Genomic DNA, 20,490 nt, shown 5'->3' with positions numbered 1-20,490 from the left:
TACGATTTGACTGTTCCTACCAACAAACTAAACATTTTTGAAACTAAAATTTGTGCATACATTATCGAGGCTATCTGGTATTGCCTGTTTGTTACATTAAAATGAGCGATATGTATCTTGCATTGTACAGGATGCAATGAAGTTATCAAAGTTTTTCATTTTTATTGGCTTACATATTTTTTTTTTTTTAACTTATATAGAAAAAGAAAAAAAAATTAGTTGTAAAATAAACAACTCTTATATTATAGTCATGAATTAAAAAAATTAGTTACTGCTCTTGCTGATTTCTATTTTTAGATGATTACATAAAAATGTTTCATAGCAGTCGCCTGGATTGGGACCAAGAAATATTTAGAAATAAAATGTAACTCTAAATATATTTTTATATTGTCAAATAACATGGTACAACAATAATAAACAAAAATTGGTTAGTCATAAGCAAACCTTGGTTTCTCAGCTTAAAAGCTGATTGGTTTCGAGTTTGAAAATCTGATTAGATAAATTTACATTTTAGATGTAATTTAAAACGTTACATGTAAGCAATCGTTTGTGCCAGACGAAGTAATATTTTAAATAATTTGTAACAAAGTACATTAGTATATTGCCAACAACATAGTACAACATAGATGGTGGCTAAATGGTTAATGACATAGACTGGAAACCTGAGTGGGCTTAGTTCAAATTCAGTTCATTCCACAGAAACACTTCCATCAAACCCACATCTGACCTTGTGTCTTACCTCCTAGAGAGGAGGTAAATAAAATAGCATGGTACAGCAAAAGCACATAAGAATTGGATATTCAGAAACAAAGCTTGATTTGTCAGTTTAAATGCTACTTGGGTCTGACTTTGGAGGTCCGATAACTTTGTATGCTAGATATATAACAAATTTCTAAAAGTTAAATGTTCTTTCAAACCAAACTAAACATTTATGAGAGTGAAAATTGTGTGTACACTAATAAAGTTATTGAGTGTTATGTGGATATTAAAACTAGCTTTACCTACCTGACGTTGCCAGGGATTAAGTGAACTCATTTTAGTTTAGATGTTTCTTCCCCCCCCCCCCAATCTTTTTGTCATGGACTCGGATTGTTAACTGAGCATATTTTGTCAAGTAAGTAGTGGACAAATATTTAAAAAAAAAATTGACTAAATTTTTTAATCAAAGTCTTCTGATTATGTTACTTCAGGGTTTTCAGTTACACAAAACTGGAAAGTAGATCATGGAAATGGGCACCAATGAGAAACAGGAACAATAGATTTGCAGATTAAAAAAAATGGCAGGATAACCAGATATACACAACAGGAAGTAGTAGAATCGCAAACCCAACATATTCAGAAGACAACTGGTGAACAGATTGTGCCTGCTTATATCACATTTAATTACATGTATACTGCCGGTGGATTGGCTGGCAAAATGACCCTCTATATTATAGCCGGTAATACACATCAGTCAATTATCCCTGACTATTTGTTTATAACCAAACATTCCTGGGTTTGTGCCAGTTGAATTATTTCAGAAAAACCATTGTATTTTTTTTTTTTTTTTTGATGAACACACATTCAACTTGATGGTCATTCTTTGTCCTACTAGAATGACTGTCATCATGGAAGCAAATTCATTTAAAATATAGGTTTAATGTTTGCAGAATGAAAATTAAAATTTGTATAGACAGGTAAATACAACAGGAAGGAAGTTGTAAACTTCAAGATGGCTGAGGAATGTAATTTGAAAAAAAAAAATTGTTTCCAAGTCATTTTTCTGATTAATGATATTTGTTGATGTTTTATCTGTGTCTTGGTTTTAATTTATTTTTATTTATTTTTTAAACATAATTTACAAGTAAGAAATCGGTATTAAGGTATCTAAAACTTGCTAATGAGTAAAAAAAAAAATAATAATAATTTCTTTTGTATTTGTTTTCATCCTTAAGTTTGAACTTGCGGAAAAACATGGTAAAATTTGGCTTGTGAGTAAAACCGAAAATGTTTAAATTTTAAAAATTAACATTTTATTTTTTTTGTCTTTCTTATTATTTTTAATATTCATCTCTTCATCTTTTTCTCTGTACATGGCGCTATCATCCCATTTCCCAACCAGTACATAACATGTTGCATTGCCAAAGGCATTTTCCTCTTCAGCTCTTTGTTCAGTATTTGTCTTTCTGCAAATTTTTCTGAAGTTACAATGAAACTAAATGATCATTTTGCTTTGGATCAATCTAAAAAAACAAAAAAACAAAAAGGTTTCTTTATTTTTTCTTTCTTTTTTTTATTTTTAAAAAGTTTTATTTAGTCCTTTTATTTTTTATTTATTAGTTAATTTTTTATATTTTATTTCAAAATAAATAATCATTTTTTTCTTATTTAGTTTTTTATTTAAGAATACTTTCTTAAAAATGTTAACTTATTTTTATTAAAAAGCTAAATGGTAAATTTATTTTGACTAAATTGATTCACTTTTTAATTTGAAAATGTAGATTTTTAAACATTTACTTACTATTTATTTATTTGTGATTAAGTTTACAAAAGGTTATTTATAAATTAATCTTTTGTATTTTAATTTAATTTTTCTTTTACATTCTGATTTTGTTGTTTAAATTAAGAATTATTTTTAAATATTTTTATAAAAAACAATAAATATCCATTTTTTTTTTTTTTTTTAAATAAATATTTATTGTTTTTTATCGAAATAAATCTTAAGTTAATTTACTTTTTTTAATTTCTGAATTTAGCTTCTGAAATTTATTACATTCTATTTATGGCAAATTTCGTTTGCATTTTCTTAATCCATTTAAACTATCCTCTGCTCTGATGGGAACAAATTTCTTTGACTGTCTCCTAGGAAAACGTTAAAGTGGGCAACTACGTGATTTTTTGTTTATAGCTAAAAAAATAATTATTTTCTCCCCCCCCCCACTAATCAGCTTCCATATGCACCTTCAACTGCACCTGTGGTCGCCCACTTTTGTCGCTTTCTTGTGTAGAGTCAAACAATAAAAAAAAAAAATGGTACTCACTGAAGCAGGCTCACTGATCCAAAGAGTTAAGTTATTTCTCTTCCACCGCAACTTCTTCTCTGTAATAGTCTTGAAATTTTGAAACTTTCTATCATTACTAATTGTTTTTAAAAAATTTTTTTTACTCAATTCATATCCTCATAACTTCCCTCCTCCTCTTTCCGAATCATCATGACTACAGACGCACAGACACATATATGCTGCCGCAAACTATCAAAGTACTTTGGATTACTGTCTATTTTTTGCATACTATATGATTTTATTATATTTATTTTTATGCTGATGAATATAAAATCTATTGAATATAGATAGAATAAGTGCAATATGTCGAAGACAATATCAGAATTTGGTACTAAAGTAGACCAGTATTTTATTGCGAGGCCGTCTCTGCGCTGTCGTTATTTTCCTTGTATGTGCTCGACTGAGCTTCTATCTATATCCCTCCCCTCAAAATCATTCGCAGTAGGCACTCATCTAGCTATAACAACTATCAACAATTTTCCTTACACTCTATCTGTGCCTAAAATGAAATAAAGATTCCATGATCAAAGTTTATTTCCTAGAACTGCCCATCTATGAAACACAATACTGTGAGACTGCTTTCCAGCTGACTATAACATGATCGTTTTCAAGTTGAATGTAAACAAGCTCTTGTTGAACTGTCCTCTTAAATAATTAAACCCTACTCAAGTTCCATCATTATCGATCATTAGTGTTGTCTCATCGGCCACCTGATACTCATTTCCTTGAGTGTCCTTTAATTCCCTAGTAAAACAAAACAAAAAAAAACTGAGATATATAAAAAAAGGTTTTTACCAGAATTGTACTACTTAAAACTATTTAGTTACTTTCCGATAACAACAAAGTTAAAACTGGTTAATATGGTGTCCCACAACTTTTTGATAATTATTGACAGTGAGAAAAAATAACTTCACATTGCATTATATAACAGTCATTAAGTGTGGAGCAAAGTAAGGTATTCATGCAGATATTGATCCAGACGTAACTTGGCATTCACTCGGCTCGGGTCCTACTGCTGTCTGATGTAACATAAGTTTCTGTTCCATTTTTAAAATAACTATAAAACAGAGCCTTCTCCGCAATTTTTGCCAAGGTATTTTTTCACTTTTTTTTATGGCTTTTGGAATAAACACCCCCAACCTCCCCATGTTAAAAACGGCTTTCGAAAAAGACCCCCCCCCCCTCAACATCCCTATGTTAAAAACAACTATCAGAATAGACACCCCTCCAAATTCCCATGTTAAGAACAGCTTTTGGAATAAACACCCCTCTTCCCAACCTCCCCATGTTAAGAACGGCTTTACTAATTCCTCGGTTGTGAAAAAAATGGCTGCCAGGATTACTCCATGTTCAATGAGCAACCTTTTTTATCCTCTTCCAAATTGTCGTCTGCTACTCGGATCTTCAGCTCGCATGCACACACGCATTGAACACACGCATTGACAAGTTGAAAATCATCGCACGACATTGTAATTGGCTTTATGTTCCGTCAGACAGCAGCAGAACCCGAGCTGTTGATGTCATGTTCCGGGGAAAACCTAGCAAACACTGAGTTACATCAGGATCAATACCTACATGAGTACCAAAAGTAATAAGTTGGGTAAAATATAAACAACATATAAACAAGTGAATTAGTAGCACACAGAAAGATTAGGGAATATTTGAATGGTCGAATAGTTATTTAGAAGAGATAGAATCACATGAATATATCAGTCTCTAAAAACACCATAGAACTGTAAGCTTAAAAGTTTAGGTGCCTTAAAGATATATTTAAACATGCTCTCTCTCTCTCTCTCTCTCTCTCTCTCTCTCTCTCTCTCTCTCTCTCTCTCTCTCTCTCTCTTTCTCTCTCTCTCTCTCTGTGCGCGTGCGCGCGCGCTGGCAGATATCTTCTTTGTGTGAGTCCAGAAGAGGTGAGATATTTGAATGTACTTATCTTAATGACAATGTATTAGTAATACCAGCAATCTCAGCCTCTCACCGTCTTGAGGACTCTAAAACTTTTATTATAAGTGGATATTGCCACAAGGCAACAGAGGTTTGAGATCAGTTTCTCTTCTCATAGATGAGCTGTCTTCCAAGATTTTTTTGAGTCTCATCTAGCCAAAATGCTGGTTTTCAGGCACCAGATAATTCTAATGCATTAACCTGGATATGCCTAACATTTATACCCATCCTTCCTTATCTGACAATCAACCCACACATAGGCATCTTGCTCCTAGTTATCCCTATATTCCATCAACCTCCTTCCGTCGAGTCAGTTCTGAGATCTATGCATGCAAAAGGATCCAGAAAATGCATTTGACTTTATTGAACGTTAAAATTTCTGTAAAATGAGGATACACAAAATGAAAATTGTTTACCTCGTTTTTCTTTTTTTTTTTTTTTTTTTTTTCGTTTTTTTTTTTAAAGATTTTTTGTGTTTTCTTTTGATTTTTTTTTTTTTTATATTGCTCTCATCACTGTTGATATTTGTTATCTATCCAATATATGAATGTTGTCTTCTCGGATGAGGCTAAACAATATAGTCTGAATACTTTTCTCTCAGTCGGGTTGCTGAACACTCCTGAAAGAAAGATGACGGTAATTCAACTTTAAACAATATTTTATTAACTCTACTGTGGATCTGTTTTCCTTAACCAAGAGTTGCTTCTATCTTGAGGAGGTGCAGGAGGTTGATCTATGCGGATTTTAACTTACATTTTTCCCCACTAGCATGAAATGCAACGGTTTCAGAATGTTTTTAGACAAAGATTTATTATTTGGATTATTTGGACTACTGCACTTATCTTGGTTGTTATTTTCATGCTTCTGCTAATGTAACCTCTGACCTTCTTCAGGTGCATCCTTTTGAACTTGGGAATCTTTGCCAAACTTTAGAAATATTTACCCAGTAAAATCAGTAATTTTCTTTTCTCTCTCTTTTTTTTTTTTTTTTTTTAAATGGATCTGGCGTAAAATGACTTATTTTAGGCTGACATGCCATAAAACATTTAACATCTATACAGATGTGACACAATTGTGAAACAACAACTCAGAAAGATGAGGATAATAGTCCGCAATAAATAAATTAACGTTAATTTTTTCTTTTTTTCATACTTGCAAGTCACCACTTATCAAGGCTCAAAGGCCAATTAAGGATAAGGGTTAATGGATGTAAGGTGATAGTGTAGTAATAATTGATGATATGAATTGGGTAGAATTTGATTATTTATGAGGATGGACATTGGATTTGAAGGCTACCATGTTGTATTCAACTGGGAAGCAGGCGGGTAGTTCTGGGAAAGAAGTTTTGTTCATGGAATCTGCATTTAGATTTAGGCACAGTTAGAGAGTGGGGAAATCGTATATAATGGTTTTAGCTAGTCGAGTGTATTTTTTATATTATTTCTTTCACTAATTAAACTGTATTATAGTATATCCTTCTTGTGGTCTCTTGGTCTTTTACCAGATTCCAGGACAAGTGTAACATTGCAATGACATATTAACACAGAATCATTGTTACATGCAGAGACAATTGCAAAGAAAAAAAAAAAAAGGAAGGAAATTCTGCTTGGCTTTTTCTTTTTAGTTTTAACAAAAAACATTTATTCATGGTACTTTCCAAACTCTGCCTGCATCCTGGTTTTAACAGTCTTTTCATATGGTTAAAAAAACTCTGTGTCAAACGTGTTTTTTCTCCTCCCGTGTGAACATGTTTGCTTAACTCCAGTCACTGCCATGTGGGGTTTTTAATGATCTGCTTTTGTTTCCACTGCCAAGTCTGCAGTTTGCCCCATGACACATGGTCATTTGACCATTTTTGTTCAAAGTTCGTATTGCATCTTGTTTTAAAAGTTCCTCCTGCCCTCATACGTGCTTCCAAGTTGCTCTTCCTGCCCACATGGTTCCTTTTCTCTCTCTCTCTCTCTCTCTCTCTCTCTCTCCACTTTTCTTTCTCTTCCTTCACTGTGACGTCAACTTACACCATGGCTTGGTCATTTGCATATTTGAGTTGCCGCTGATGCTACATACGTCTCTGTGGCTTCATTACAAAAGAATTCATCTAGTCTGATGGAGTATCAAACAGTGCTATTATTATAGGAAACATCACTTATTATTATAGAAAACATCACTTGTAGAAGGTGCACCATTCCTCATATAAGCCAGTGTGTTGTAGCCAAACTAAGAGCTGCAAATACTATGCAGAGAGAACTTAGACATTTGACAATAGTGTCTAGTAGGCATTCAAGTTCTCTTTCAAGTTCTTTTATATATTTGATGTCAAGCTATGTCCAAATGTCATTTTCGGAACAGAATATTTTTATGTTGTTTGAGAATTCCATTTTTATCAAATAATTCTAGTGTTATTTCTTCAATATTTCCAAGAGAAAATAACATTCAGTAATTAATTTTTTGGGTGCCTACAAGAATGAATTCTGATTTTACAAGTAATGTTTTTAAATTAAAAAAAAATATATTTTTTTTTAACTGGATGACAATATCCTAGAAATGGTAAAATTGTTCTGCTATCGAGATGTGACAAACATGCACGGAAGCGCTCAAGAATGGTGTGTCAATGGCTTAGTCAGGTCAACCTACAGTGAAAATGAGTTTGTCCAATGGCTATAAAAAGCCGACTCAAGAGGTTGCTCTGGTACCATGTCATGTCAGGTTGTTTCGACGGAGTTGTTTGGGATCATGTCAGGTCGTTTTGACAGATGTTTAGGATCGGGTTAGGGTTGTATTGGCAGAGTTGTTCAGGATTGTGCCAAGTCATATCGATATATTTTCCATCTTGAGTCATGTAGATGGAAGCGTTTGGTTTACATTTATTGTCCAGTTGACTTGACTGTTGTCGCAGTCATACTGCCACGTGTGATAATTTTTTTTTCTTTTTTCCCATCTCTCTTTCGTCATGAAGTCACAGGAGATATGTTAAATGCAGGTGGTGGACGTGAACATAATAAGGCTATGAGAGTAAAGACAGCTTGGGCAAAATTTGATAACATCACAAGCTGTCCCTTTCTACATTCGAGATAAGCTGTATAGCAACCGTGTCAGGATAATGATGATAAATTGCAGTAAATGTTAAACTCTTAAAATTTTAAATACAAAAATGCAATGTAAAATTTTGTCTGTGGAATTGCCATGGGTCTCGTTCATGATGATAAAATTTAATATCAAAATATTGTAAAATCTCAAAATGTGATATTTAGACTCAAATTCTTCAGTCCTAGTGTAACGTTATACACCACGCTTACACATGTAGACCCAATACACCATATGCAGTCTACGTCGTAAAGGAGACCAAAATAAAGAATAACTCAAACTCACATTTCATGTAGCAACAACATTTATTTCATCATAATCCTGCCACACGTGACTTCTTGTTACAGCTGCGACGTCTCCCACGTGTTCTTGCTCCTTCTTATAGTATTTTTCCTTACAGTGATGTCATTTTGTATTTTCATCTGTGCTCTGTTACAGCACACACACTTGTTGAAAGTTACTGGATTAAATACAATTTTTTTTATTTATAGACTGTTTGCAAAATATACGCCTACAGAATAAATTAATCTGCAATGCATACATTTATAGCATGAATGATGGAAGACTTGCATCAAATCTGTTGCTAAGGTTGCTGGAAAAAATGGATCATTCTACCATTCTCGCAATCCTCTATCTGTACAAGAGCTAGATATGTTCCAAAATGGAGTACTGCTGTCATATCTGGGGTGCTTCTGCTTGGAACATTCTTTCTAGCCTTGGCAGAGTATAATCTAATGGGATGATCTCTTTTCATCCCTATAGCCTTTTTCACGCAGAAGAGATTATGCTAGCCTCTCTCTATTGTATCAATTGTATCAATAAATGTTTGATTGAACTCCAATCCCTGATCCCCTTCTGTAGAACATTCACAGCAATAACTCATCTATTTACACAAAACTTTCCCTCTCTCTCTCTGTATCGAAAGCCAAATGGAACTTCCATGAACAAATTTTATTTCCTAGGACATTCTAATTGTGAAACAAGATACTATGAGTTTACTTCCCAATCAATTACAGCAAGGTCATCATCAGATACTTGTTGAGTTGTTCTTGGATGATCAATTTCTCTTAAATAATTTTCTGTTCATTTATTTATTGTGGGCTATTTTCCTCATCTTTCTTAGTTGTTATTTCACGACATTTCAACCAACTATTCCTCTGGCCTTAGTCAGGTGGTAACCGCGATGAGATAAGAACTACGAATCTCCTAACTGCATCCTCAGCAATTACTGCCTTCCATAGTTGTTGTCGTCTCTCCACATTTTTGGCCAACTAAGCCTCTGACCGACTTTGGGTAGGATTGAAATCGTTATCATCAGACAATGGTCACCTGGAACTGTAAAGATTCAATGTCTCTATCCACTGCACCACGGACCCCAAAGAGCGATCAAGGTTGGATTTTTTTGGTCTTATAAATCCAGTTATTTATTATCATTATTGACGAAGGTCAGAGGAATAGTTGGCCGAAACGTTGTGAAACAACAACTATAAAGATGAGGATAATAGTCCGCAAATAAATAAATGAATAAATAATACTCATCTCAATAAGCGTTTAAATTAATTAAATAATTTAATTTTCTGTTCATTCAACCCATTGTTTTCAATCTTATTGTGGTGGCAAACATTGTCTTGCTAACAATTTCTTTAACTCTTGTCCTTGAGTGTTTCTCTGGTTATGACAAGTAGTGACCCATTGGTTACAAGAGAGAGAAGATGCATGATGTTAGAAATTTAAACACCCTGCCCCCCCCCCCAAAAAAATCAGTGTCTAGGCTGTTATTAAAATGACTTGTCAGCTGTGGTGTGTAGTCCTATTTCCTGTGCAGTTCTAGGAGGCCCACTCTTCCAGGCTTTGCTTTCTCACCCTTTCAGATCAATTTAATTTATTGCTAATCGCCTTAGGTGCTCCTATCAGGGAATGCCGATGGAACTGTTGCTGTCTTTTCAAATCCCACTTTTCTGACCATGTGTCACATCTTATAACCATGAGAAAAGAGATAAACAAATTTGTTTTACAACTGACATAGAAGTTTTTCAGAAGGCCAACCTAAACAAGTGGGACACTTTCACAGAATAAACTTTTACCAGTTTTTTTTTTTACTTGTATTTACTGTTTTTGTAAGCTTTTCACGCACCAACATTTATATTCAGTTTCTTTTCAATTTGCTTATATTTCACTCCTAAACACTTTTTCTTGAAATCTGTTTCTCATAAACACCAATTCTCCAACACAGCTTTTTTTTTTTCTTACAGGCTTTAACTGCACCAAATTTTGTCATTTATATCAAAGATAATGGAAAAAATGTATGATGCAAATTAAATTCAATGCGTGCACAGTGACATGCAGAGAGTGGTGGCCCAGGCACCCAAACATATTCAAATTATCTCCCTTTTTCATAATATTTTTCTCAGTACTAGGACTTGTACTTGGCCTTTTAGTGCAGACAATCAAGAAGTTCAAATTTGAACATCACTAGACCTCTGCACGCCACTGTATCTAGATTGTTTTTTTTTTTTTTGTTTTTTTTTTTTAGGGGGTGGTAATCATATTTGCTGGTTGTATTATCTATTATATAAAAGGCTGGTGTCTGTTTTTCACATTGTTTCATTTTACTTCAAAGTTTTCAGAAATCAAAGGAGCCCCAATTCCTGGGGCAAACACTTGATCTCTATTGGAGTATTCCATAAGAGTTCTCTTTTACCCCTCAAACACTGAAGTTAGTAAAGAAGTTGGGAGCATAATTTTCCTCTCCTTAATTGACCAGTTAAATATAGTATACATTTCTTATTGTCTTTTGGTTTTACTGGACTCCAAGGCAAGAATTCCTTTTGTCTGGTGTGGAATATTCAGCATCTTGAGATAACATCACTTGGAAAAGCTGTGCCATTCCTGGTAAAAGCCAGTGTAGATTAGTCATACAGAGGAGATCTTATTTAGGTTGCGAATACTACGTGATTTTGAATATTTAGTCCGGGGTTTACTTATAGAAAAAGGCACCCTCATGTCAAGTTTTCCTGAGAAACCCCTGTACAAAGAGATCATTGACACTCGAAGATAGTGTCTAATAGGCATTCAAGTTCAACTCTAAAACTACAAAACAGACACCTACAAAGTTAGTATTTTCTTGATCAGTAGTTTTTTTCTTTTTATCTAAATCATTTCAAAAAAAAAAAATTCATGTGGGGGGGGGGTCTGTTCTCCAGCCATTTAAGTAAAGGAAGTAACCTGAGTTTGCCATGCAAATATGAATAAATCTTACACAACCATTTGGTATCGTCATTATTTGAGTTGTAATCAAAGGGAACAGAAGTGAAAATTAAAAAAATATATTAACTCCATTGATCGTTGTAAGGAGCGTAGGTAATGACTCACTGGTTGGTTCAACTCAATAAATGAATGTAGGGAGGAGGTGGATTGCTGAAATATTGATATAAAAATCAATTTCAGACATCTTGTTTTGTTTCCACTCGTCATCTGCTTTCATTAATTGTCATTTGATCAACAAGATCGGATCTGTTTTCAAGATGCATCTATTTAATGTGTGCGTATACCAACGAAAATGCTATGAAATGGTATGATGAATGTGTAATGTTCGGTTTAAAGACAGAGAGATCTGATGACCTCAGAGAAACATTAAATCTTAACAGCATATGGAGACACATACAGAACAGGAAACTATGTTAATTTGGTCACATTGAAAGAATAGATGCAAATTCTTGGGTTAGTTACAGTAAAGTAAAGCTCAGTTGGTAGGGAAATCCAAGTAAAACATGTGTGGGAACATGATGAGAATTAGCAGCGAACCGGATGTTAATGTATCCACCATGAGACAAAATGAAAAATCGTCTTTTGCACATGGCTCCACGCATCGCTTCCGCTTGAAAAAAAAAAAAAAGAAGATAACCACAAAATAATTATCGACCAATGGCAGAGCTCCGCGCTTAAAATAAACACCTCAAATATCACAGTCACTGGGAGCCAGTCTGCCACTATAAAAACGAGGGATTTGAGGGAACCAAAGGTGGGAGAAGGAGATTCGCCCTGCTGCGTCAGTGAATGCATGGCAGATTCTCCCACCTGACCTAAAGAGATGAAGAAGAAAAAGAAATAAGGCACCAGTGAACTGAAGCCGACTACGCTCTCATGTTATAGGTCAAACGCCTTCAATTCTAAACAATGCCTAATTCACACAAACCAAAGAAGAGAAGAGGAGAAAGGAGACGAAGACGCCGGGCTGCTAGCACTGATGAAAGAAGAGACTCGCTTTCCAGTTACAAGCCAGGACATGCATCACCGACAGCAGGATGACCGGCCTACCCCTACCCCCTCCATCGTCCAAAACATAAGTTACATTTTACGATCATTCATTCCTTGTCAATTCATACATACCTACAAACATTTTACGGACATTCATTCCTTGTCAATTCATACATACTTACAAACATTTTACGAATATTCATCTCCTTTGTTAAATCACATTCCATCCTACGAACACTTTGCCTCTCCTAATACAAATTGTTGGTAGTAAATAAAATCGGTTCTCAACCTTCAATACTCGTCTGTCTTTAAGTATATGGAGTCAGAATCTACACACTTCCAACCGTATTCATTTCATAGATTCTTTGTTGTGGCCTCTATGGCATCCTTTTCCCACCTCCCTTTTATAAATACCGAGAGGCCATACATGGGAGGATGTGATAATGATTTATTTGAGTAAAAGATGGAAAATAAAGACCTGGGTAGAGTTAAATTAGTTTGGAAAGAATTTCTAAAAGCCGTCCAACACATGCCACCATGTTAAAATGGGTATTAAAAAGAAGTAAATTACAAAAATGCTGTTTTTAAACTTAGGCCTGACAGACAACCTCTTATAGAAATACTTGGGAGCATTTAAAATAAGATGCAGCCATTCATGTTTTTAGTAAATTTTATTTTTAACTGACAGAATGACGAATCGGTGGACAAAACGTTTCATAGAGATGTATCTGTAAAGAGATAATTTAGAAGATAGATTATGGGGGTGGGACTGATCATTTTTAGTGGTTTAATTTATTTTTTGTTTTTTAGGGCGTGTCATTTTTTGCTTTATTTATACATTTATTTATTTTTTGATGTCGTTATTATTTAAGATTTATTTTATTTAGTTATTATTTCTTATAGTGTGGAGGGTGGGGGAGATCGATTTGGGATTTTTCATTAATTTTTTTTTAAGGAGTTGGGGTGTATTTAGGTATTTTTTTTATGAAGAGAGGTCATTTTGGGGTTTTTATGTATTCATTATTTGTTTTTGAGGAGTGATCATTGTTTGGGGTTTATTTTCTTTAGTTATTTTTTTATGAGAGGGGGCATGACAATTTTTTGACAGGGATGGAGTTATTTTTTAGTTTAATCATTCTTGATGAGTATGGGGGAGTGATCATTTTTGGGGGCGGGGGGGGATAATTTTTTTTGTGTTTTTTATACTTATTTATTTTGTTAACTCTGTTAACCTTTTTTGGGATTTTTCATTAATTTTTATTTTTGAGGGGGGATCATTGTTTTTTTTTTTTTTTTTTTAGGAATTTTTTTATGAGGGGAGTCATTTTTTTTTTTTTTTTTTTAATCTACAACATGCTCCTCCATCTTATAAGAAACAGTGATGTGTTTTTGTGTGTGTATATATATATATATATATATATATATATATAAAATATATTTTAGTCATCGACATACAGACTTGTTTCGTTGTTTCACAACTCATCAGTGCCACTAGACTAACACCTCTCCCAAGTCTAGGATCGAACCTAGAACCGTTGTGATGACAGCAGTCCTACCCCCTGACTACGGAATCGGTGGCCGAAATTAAACTGTCCGAACGTCTATTTAAATAAACATCCGTCCGCCACTCGTAGAGGGCTCAAACGTTTGTTTGTAAACAAATCGCGAGCTTCGCATTATTTCAGCTAAATTAATATATATATATGGTTCTACACAAAGCCTCCACCACTATAACCAAATCATCTGTGTGGATATCTGAACAACTTAGTTGTTGTAGCAAGGTGAAATTGACCGAAGTACCCATCATATCTATCTATCTGTATATATATATAACTACTTCATTTACTCACATAAAATTAATTTACGAAAGTATAGATTTATGAATAAACTTTAAGTATTTACTTCAAAAGTGCTCAATACGTAGGTAGAGCTAGTTAGTAATTTATAAAATATATATGGCGATTAAGCTACACTGAATATTCGGCGTTTCATCCACTCTAAGATTATGCCGCATAAGCCTGAGGAATCCTAGAGTGGATGAAATGCCGAATATTCAGTGTAGCTTAATCGCCATATATATTTTATAAATTACTATATATATATATATATATATATATAATGAGAATGTGTGTGTATGAGTACATTTCTCAACCTATATACTTGAATTTTTGAGCTACAGATTTGAAATTTGGTATATAGAGTATTCAGACATGTGGAAAACATTTTAATCCATTTTCATCCGGAAAAAAAGGGCTGCTAAGGAGTCAAAATTGAAAAATTGTTGCATGTTGGAGGCTGTTGGATTTTTATCTGTTTGTTGTTTCATGACTACGCATACACTAATTGTTCACATTATGTTAAGAATAAGAAGGTTTTAAAACACCTTTGGGAGATCATATTCAGTTGGGCTAATAATTATCGTACTTGACTATCTTTAGGTTTTGGTTTCGATCTCAGCTCGATTAACTTTTTTTTTTTTACTTATAAGAAGTGAACTGTTTAGAAAACAAACATAGTACTTGCATGCATGTGTCTCAGTTTAATTCGTTTTTTTTTGTTTTTGTTTTTTTTACATCATTTTTGTAAAGAAATGTTACTTTACGTTTAATACCAGCAATGCCAAATACATCTTCTAGTATATATATGTATATATATGAGACAGAGAGAGCACCCTATAAAACTTCAAATACGTATATTCTATTTTAATGAAATGTAAAGCATATGTATAAAATACTAATTCAACGAGTTTTCCACTTTCTGACTATGTTAAGAGTGAAAACAGGGAGACTGAGGAAATAAAAACAAAATAACATGATGTTATTAATATAGTGTAAAAATGCATAGTAGTGGTCCTCATTCAGTCCTCAACACCGTCGAGACTTCCTGGTAATCTATAAATATAAAAGCAAAAATGTATGTGTGTATGTGTGTTCGCTTTTTCTGTATGTCTACAAAAGGCTTTTTTCAGAAAAGCGGTCGGTTGCCTAAAAACTTTTTAAAACTTTTTATATCACATGTAAATCGTAATATCTCAGAGTTAACAACGGAGCTCGCCTGTCTATTTAATTTGCTCGACTTCGGGAAGATAAATATTCAACAGTTTTCGCTCGCCGCATGTGGGTTAGGCCTTTTCCTATAATAAAAGCGACACTAATTCTTGCATTATTTTTCTGGTCTCGATCGCCGGAAAGTTCCAAAAGCAATGAGCTTTACTCAATGTGGAAATATTTCCTTATATCAGAAGACAATTGCTATTCAATTTGGACAAGTGGAGCTGTTTCCCCCTACCCCCAACATCTTGGAAAAAGAAAAAATAAGCGTTCCGCACTAAATGATACCCCGCAGTCAAAAGTTGACTTCATTAAGTCATCAAAACGTGCACCTGCTAATTTAAGTAATTGAATAAATTCAAACGTGTTTCCGTTAGCATCTCGCGGGGGGGCCCAATGGTTAACGTCGCACTCTTTTTTTTTTTTCACACTTTAATTTCCAACTTTGCCTCAAGGGTTCGGGTTCGATCCTCATACTTACCTACCAAAACATTTTTTTAATTTTTATTTTACCCCCCCCCCCACCCCGGGGAGTTTTTATTTACCCAAAACCACACACACCTCCAAACACCCGGGCAATGCTGGGTACCCCTCGCTAGTTTATAATAAACTTAATCATATATAACTCATGAAGTTACCATTGGTACATCATGTATTTTTCTTCTCTTCTTTTTACACTTCCTTTCTACTTTTCCTTTTCTTCTTTATTTGGATTATTTATTTACATCATTGTTTATTAAGCTGATGCTACGTTATTCTCCTCTCAGTACTTTTTGTTATTCTCCCCTTTCACTACTTCTCTCTGTTAGAGTTGTCCAGTGTGAGATAGTTTTTAACTACAGTCATGTTTTAATAATATGAAGATTGAAAGATTGAAGATTGAACAATGTGAGAAGTTACCTCCCTATGTCTGATTTGTGATGGCATGTGCTTTAAGCGTTGAGTAACTTGGAGTTATCTGCCCTTTGATTATTTGTATATAAAAACATGTGTATGACGTGTGCTTTCTCTTTGTTTGTAATTATGTGTGAATAAACAGACGTGTCTTTGTGTGTGTAAAGGCTAAGAAAAGGGAAAGTGTTGATTAATTTTTCTTTTGTCAACCATTGATATAACTTCCCATATGAAGTCGTTTAAGGAAGAAAGGTATGTTTTCTTTATTTACTTCATAATTAACTAACAAAGATTATTAATTCACCTACACTCACTACTTCCCGTTATTCTCCCTCTTGCACCACTTCTCATTAATCTCCCCCTCCCACTACTTCTCATATCATTCATTTTTTTACTTGACAAACATAAATTGCTCTAACATATGCTGCTCTTGTTGCTATTACTCCACCTTTCCCATTACTTCTCACCTTATTAGCCGATCCACAAACAATTTAAAATGTGTGATGTGCAAACAACTAACCAAGCCTGCCAGATTATCAACTTTAGTATTATACTAGATTGTCTTTCTAGTAGATGACCCGTAACCATGATTTGCCTTGATAAAAGATCTCTTCTTTTTTGTTTAGCGAATGAAGTAATCGATGTGTGCTAAATATTTGTTATTACCATGATGGGACAGCCGGATTGATTTTGATTAAAAAGTGATAGAAAAATGAACATGTGTTTCGTTTGGAAAAAATTTCCAGAGCTAACCTGGATGTCCTAGGAGGCATAACTCCTCGTAACACACACAAGTTTATTTCCCTTTTATTGTTTCAGAACATTAAATTGCTTCTTTTTTTTTCTTTTTTTTTTTTAATGTTTAATATCAGGAAAATCCCCCCCCCCCCATCTCTCTTTCTCTGGTCAAATGGATTATGTGATCATTTTTTTTTTTTTTTTTTACATCAGCCATTTTGCATAGCTATCTTCCATTTCTCTATTTTAATCGATAATGTCATCTTTTAGTGGCATCATCCACTGTGCACGGTTATCCCACCGTCTGTTTTAATAGAAGATCTTACAAAACGATTGTCGTGCACGCTGCATGTTGGCAAGTGTGTAAACATGCAGGCAAGAACTGTAGAGTTTTAGTAGTTTACCGTACTGAACTCCTAATTGTCTGGATATTCATTTAGTAGGTGACATGTGATCGTTTGAGTCATGGTTTGTCTGGATAAAGAATCTCACGCTCCCCTTCTCTAATTTGATGGATAACATAAAAAAAAAAAATGATGACGTCATCCATTATACACGGTTATCCGCCATCTTTTTTTTTTTTTTTTTTTTTTTTTCTTTTGAGAATGTCCTTATCACTTTGATGACATCATTTGTGCATGGAGACAAACAAATAACAAACAAGATCCACCATGTGTTAGTAGTATAGATAAACGGTAACTCGTATGCTTTAAATTTACTTACACTTGTCATGGCTATCACCTTGGTCATGTTGAGCGGTCTTGCTATTAAGCAAGTATAGTTTCTCTGATCGCCGCAGCTCACTTTCGTCAATTCTGAACTAGAGCACATGATATGGCTAGGTCCAATCCCGATTCCATAGTTGAAGATCAACTACCTTTGAACCAGATAGTGTTACTAGGTTGCCTTTAATTATCACCGTGTTTAAATTTACATATCTAAAAATAATCCAATTTAATCTCAAAGGAGTTCAACTAGAACACCTTCAAGTCAATATCTCTTAGCAAACTTAGTTAAAATTATCTTCTTTTTTTTTTTTTTTTGTCTGTGTCCATCACCTTAAGTATTGCACCAAATAACTTGCATGTCCTCAAGAATGCAAACCCTTGTTGAATATGGGTTATGACATCAACTATCTCACTTTATTTATAGTTATTTTATATGACAAACAAATAAGAAACTTGTTTCTCAGTAAAATTACTGGCACTTTCGGGTTGTTTGTGGAATGAGAACATGCCTGCCAGTTGCCAGTTAGTGCATTGTTTATTAATAACTAGCTGGGTTCAACTGCTCACAATTTAATTCCTGTCCACTGCTTGAAGTCTGTGAAACAAAGCAACAAGAGAAAGAAGGCATATATACTGCTATTACTATCTTAAACTTTAGTTCTCGTTCTCTCTCTCTCTCTCTCTCTCTCTCTCTCTCTCTCTCTCTCTCTCTCTCTCTCTCTCTCTCTCTCACACACTCAGACACATGCACAAACCACTAAAGAAATATTACATTTTATACTGGTTCGAATAATGAATTTTTTTTAATACTTGTTTAATTAAACATAATTTTTGATAGAATGAATATACTATTATATTTTCTCTTTTTTTTAAAAATCCTCTGACAAAGAAAGGATTGAACCTAATAATTCACTCCAGTTCGTCTGTTTTCCGTTTATTTGTTCACACTTTTCTCAATAACATGTTTTAAAATTTTGCACAAACATTAGTCATGGTGAAATTTTCCAAACGGATTTTCCAGGATAACTCTGGTTGCGCCCCTAGGAAGTATTATAGGTGTAAAATTACCCTCAAATCGATCGCCCGTTCGTTTGTTCACACTTTTCTCAATAACCACGCCTTGGGGTTTTTTTTTTTTGTTGAAATTTTGCACAAACATTAGTCATGGTGAAAGTAAATTTTCATGTTCAGCTTGTTTTTTAAGTAATCTACAAGTAAAGATCAAATAAAAGGTTCAGTTCAAAATTACTCCCAAAGATTGTTGATTTCTCTGATTCAAAAAAGGCCTGAGAATTCCACTATTCAAATTCAACATAACCAGAACGAGCACAAACCACGTGATTGTTAGTAATAATCAATTGTAATATTTTGCTTTCATTGATCAAGAATTATCAGACGAGTTTGAGTTGCAATAATATTTTCCAGGCGAAACAAAAAAAAAGTAAACTCTTTTTAGGTGCACAATGTCTTTCCTTAATAAAAGATTGGGTTAGGTCTGTGGCCCTCTGTTGTGTACGCCGTTTGGAATGCAATGAAACAACACAACCAATTCTGATCAATAAAACCCTTTTCTAATCTTTCTCTCTCTTTGGGAGGAGGAGGAGAATTGCCTTTGTGTTATTCATTGAAATGCTTCCAAAACAAATGTTTAAAAATAATGTTAGTGCTTTTACAATGGTACCACCACCATAAAAAAAAAAAAAAAATTGAAATCTTCTAATACATGTACTCTTATAATAATTTCTAAGAATCATTTCGATAAATAGTTATTTTTATTTTGATATGACTTATTACATAACAAATAATAGAGTTCTTGGTGTAGCAGATGTAGAACAGTTGAGGTGGCAAAGTCAGTTTGCAGGTGAAGGTGAAAGAAAACATGGGAAGAAGTGATAAGGATAAATTTGAGAAAGAGGAATAAATATAAACCTGAGCAGAGATAGGTTAGTTTGGAAGTCAATTTCTAAAAGCCTGTTCAACTCAAACCAGCAAGTAAAATGCTGGTTACACCAAGTATGATGATAGTGTCTGTTGTAACATTTAAAGTTTGATAATAAATAAGACAACACGGTGGTACATTTACAAGTGTGTGCATTTACAAAAATGTATATTATTATATTGCAGAAAAACTGTTCTGAAACTGGCCCATCATTTGTCATACGCTACTCCGTACATAATGTCTGGAAGAGTCTATATAGTCATGAAATATGGTAGAACACCATGACAGTTTTCAAATTTATTTGGCAAAAACTTACCAAAACGCAACAAGCCATATACAGAGGCAGAAGATATTTATATCTGCATAAAGTCTGAATGTTTGTCCAAGGCCGCTTTCAAATGCTCTTAGGTTGTTCCACAGAACAGAAACCTGAAACTGGCAGGAGTACATCTTTTGTGGGTTCACTTGGTGCTGGAGTGAAAAATAACAACACTTTGGTATGTTTACAAGACTGTGTATTTACAAAAGTATGAAAAAAGTGACCCCCGCCTTGTAAAATAAGTGCCCAATTAAGGGTGAAGGAATTAATGTTTTTGGCCAATTTTTCAATATTTGTCGTCTGAGATGTCAAGCTTAAAAATGATACTGAACTTGTGAAAATCCGTCGCCTCTGTTGAAAGTTTTTGGCAGACATACATACATACATACATACATACAAACATATGTACATACATTTAAACACACAGGTGAGATTTATATTATAGACTAGCCTGGGTGTTTAGAGGTGTGTGTTGAGCAAAAAAAAAAAAGTT

General features: G+C 33.9%; 1 protein-coding gene across 19 annotated transcripts in view; it reads left to right on the top strand.

Annotated features, from left to right (window-relative positions):
- LOC145239793 (DENN domain-containing protein 5B-like) overlaps positions 1–20,490 on the top strand; it is a 410,159-nt gene that overhangs the window by 279,817 nt on the left and 109,852 nt on the right. For 11 of the 19 annotated variants that reach the window (XM_080103313.1, XM_080103309.1, XM_080103306.1 and 8 more), the window contains exon 9: positions 1,935–1,970. The exons of the other annotated variants lie outside the window; for them this stretch is intronic. In XM_080103313.1, the coding sequence (XP_079959439.1) occupies positions 1,935–1,970 (36 nt within the window). The remainder of the gene's footprint in view (positions 1–1,934; positions 1,971–20,490) is intronic. 19 annotated transcript variants of the gene reach the window in all.

This window comes from Euprymna scolopes, chromosome 19 (assembly GCF_053919585.1).
Source record: "Euprymna scolopes isolate OS-2025 chromosome 19, ASM5391958v1, whole genome shotgun sequence".
NCBI classification, from domain to species: Eukaryota; Metazoa; Mollusca; class Cephalopoda; order Sepiida; family Sepiolidae; genus Euprymna; species Euprymna scolopes.
This window is presented reverse-complemented; position numbering and strand designations above follow the sequence as displayed.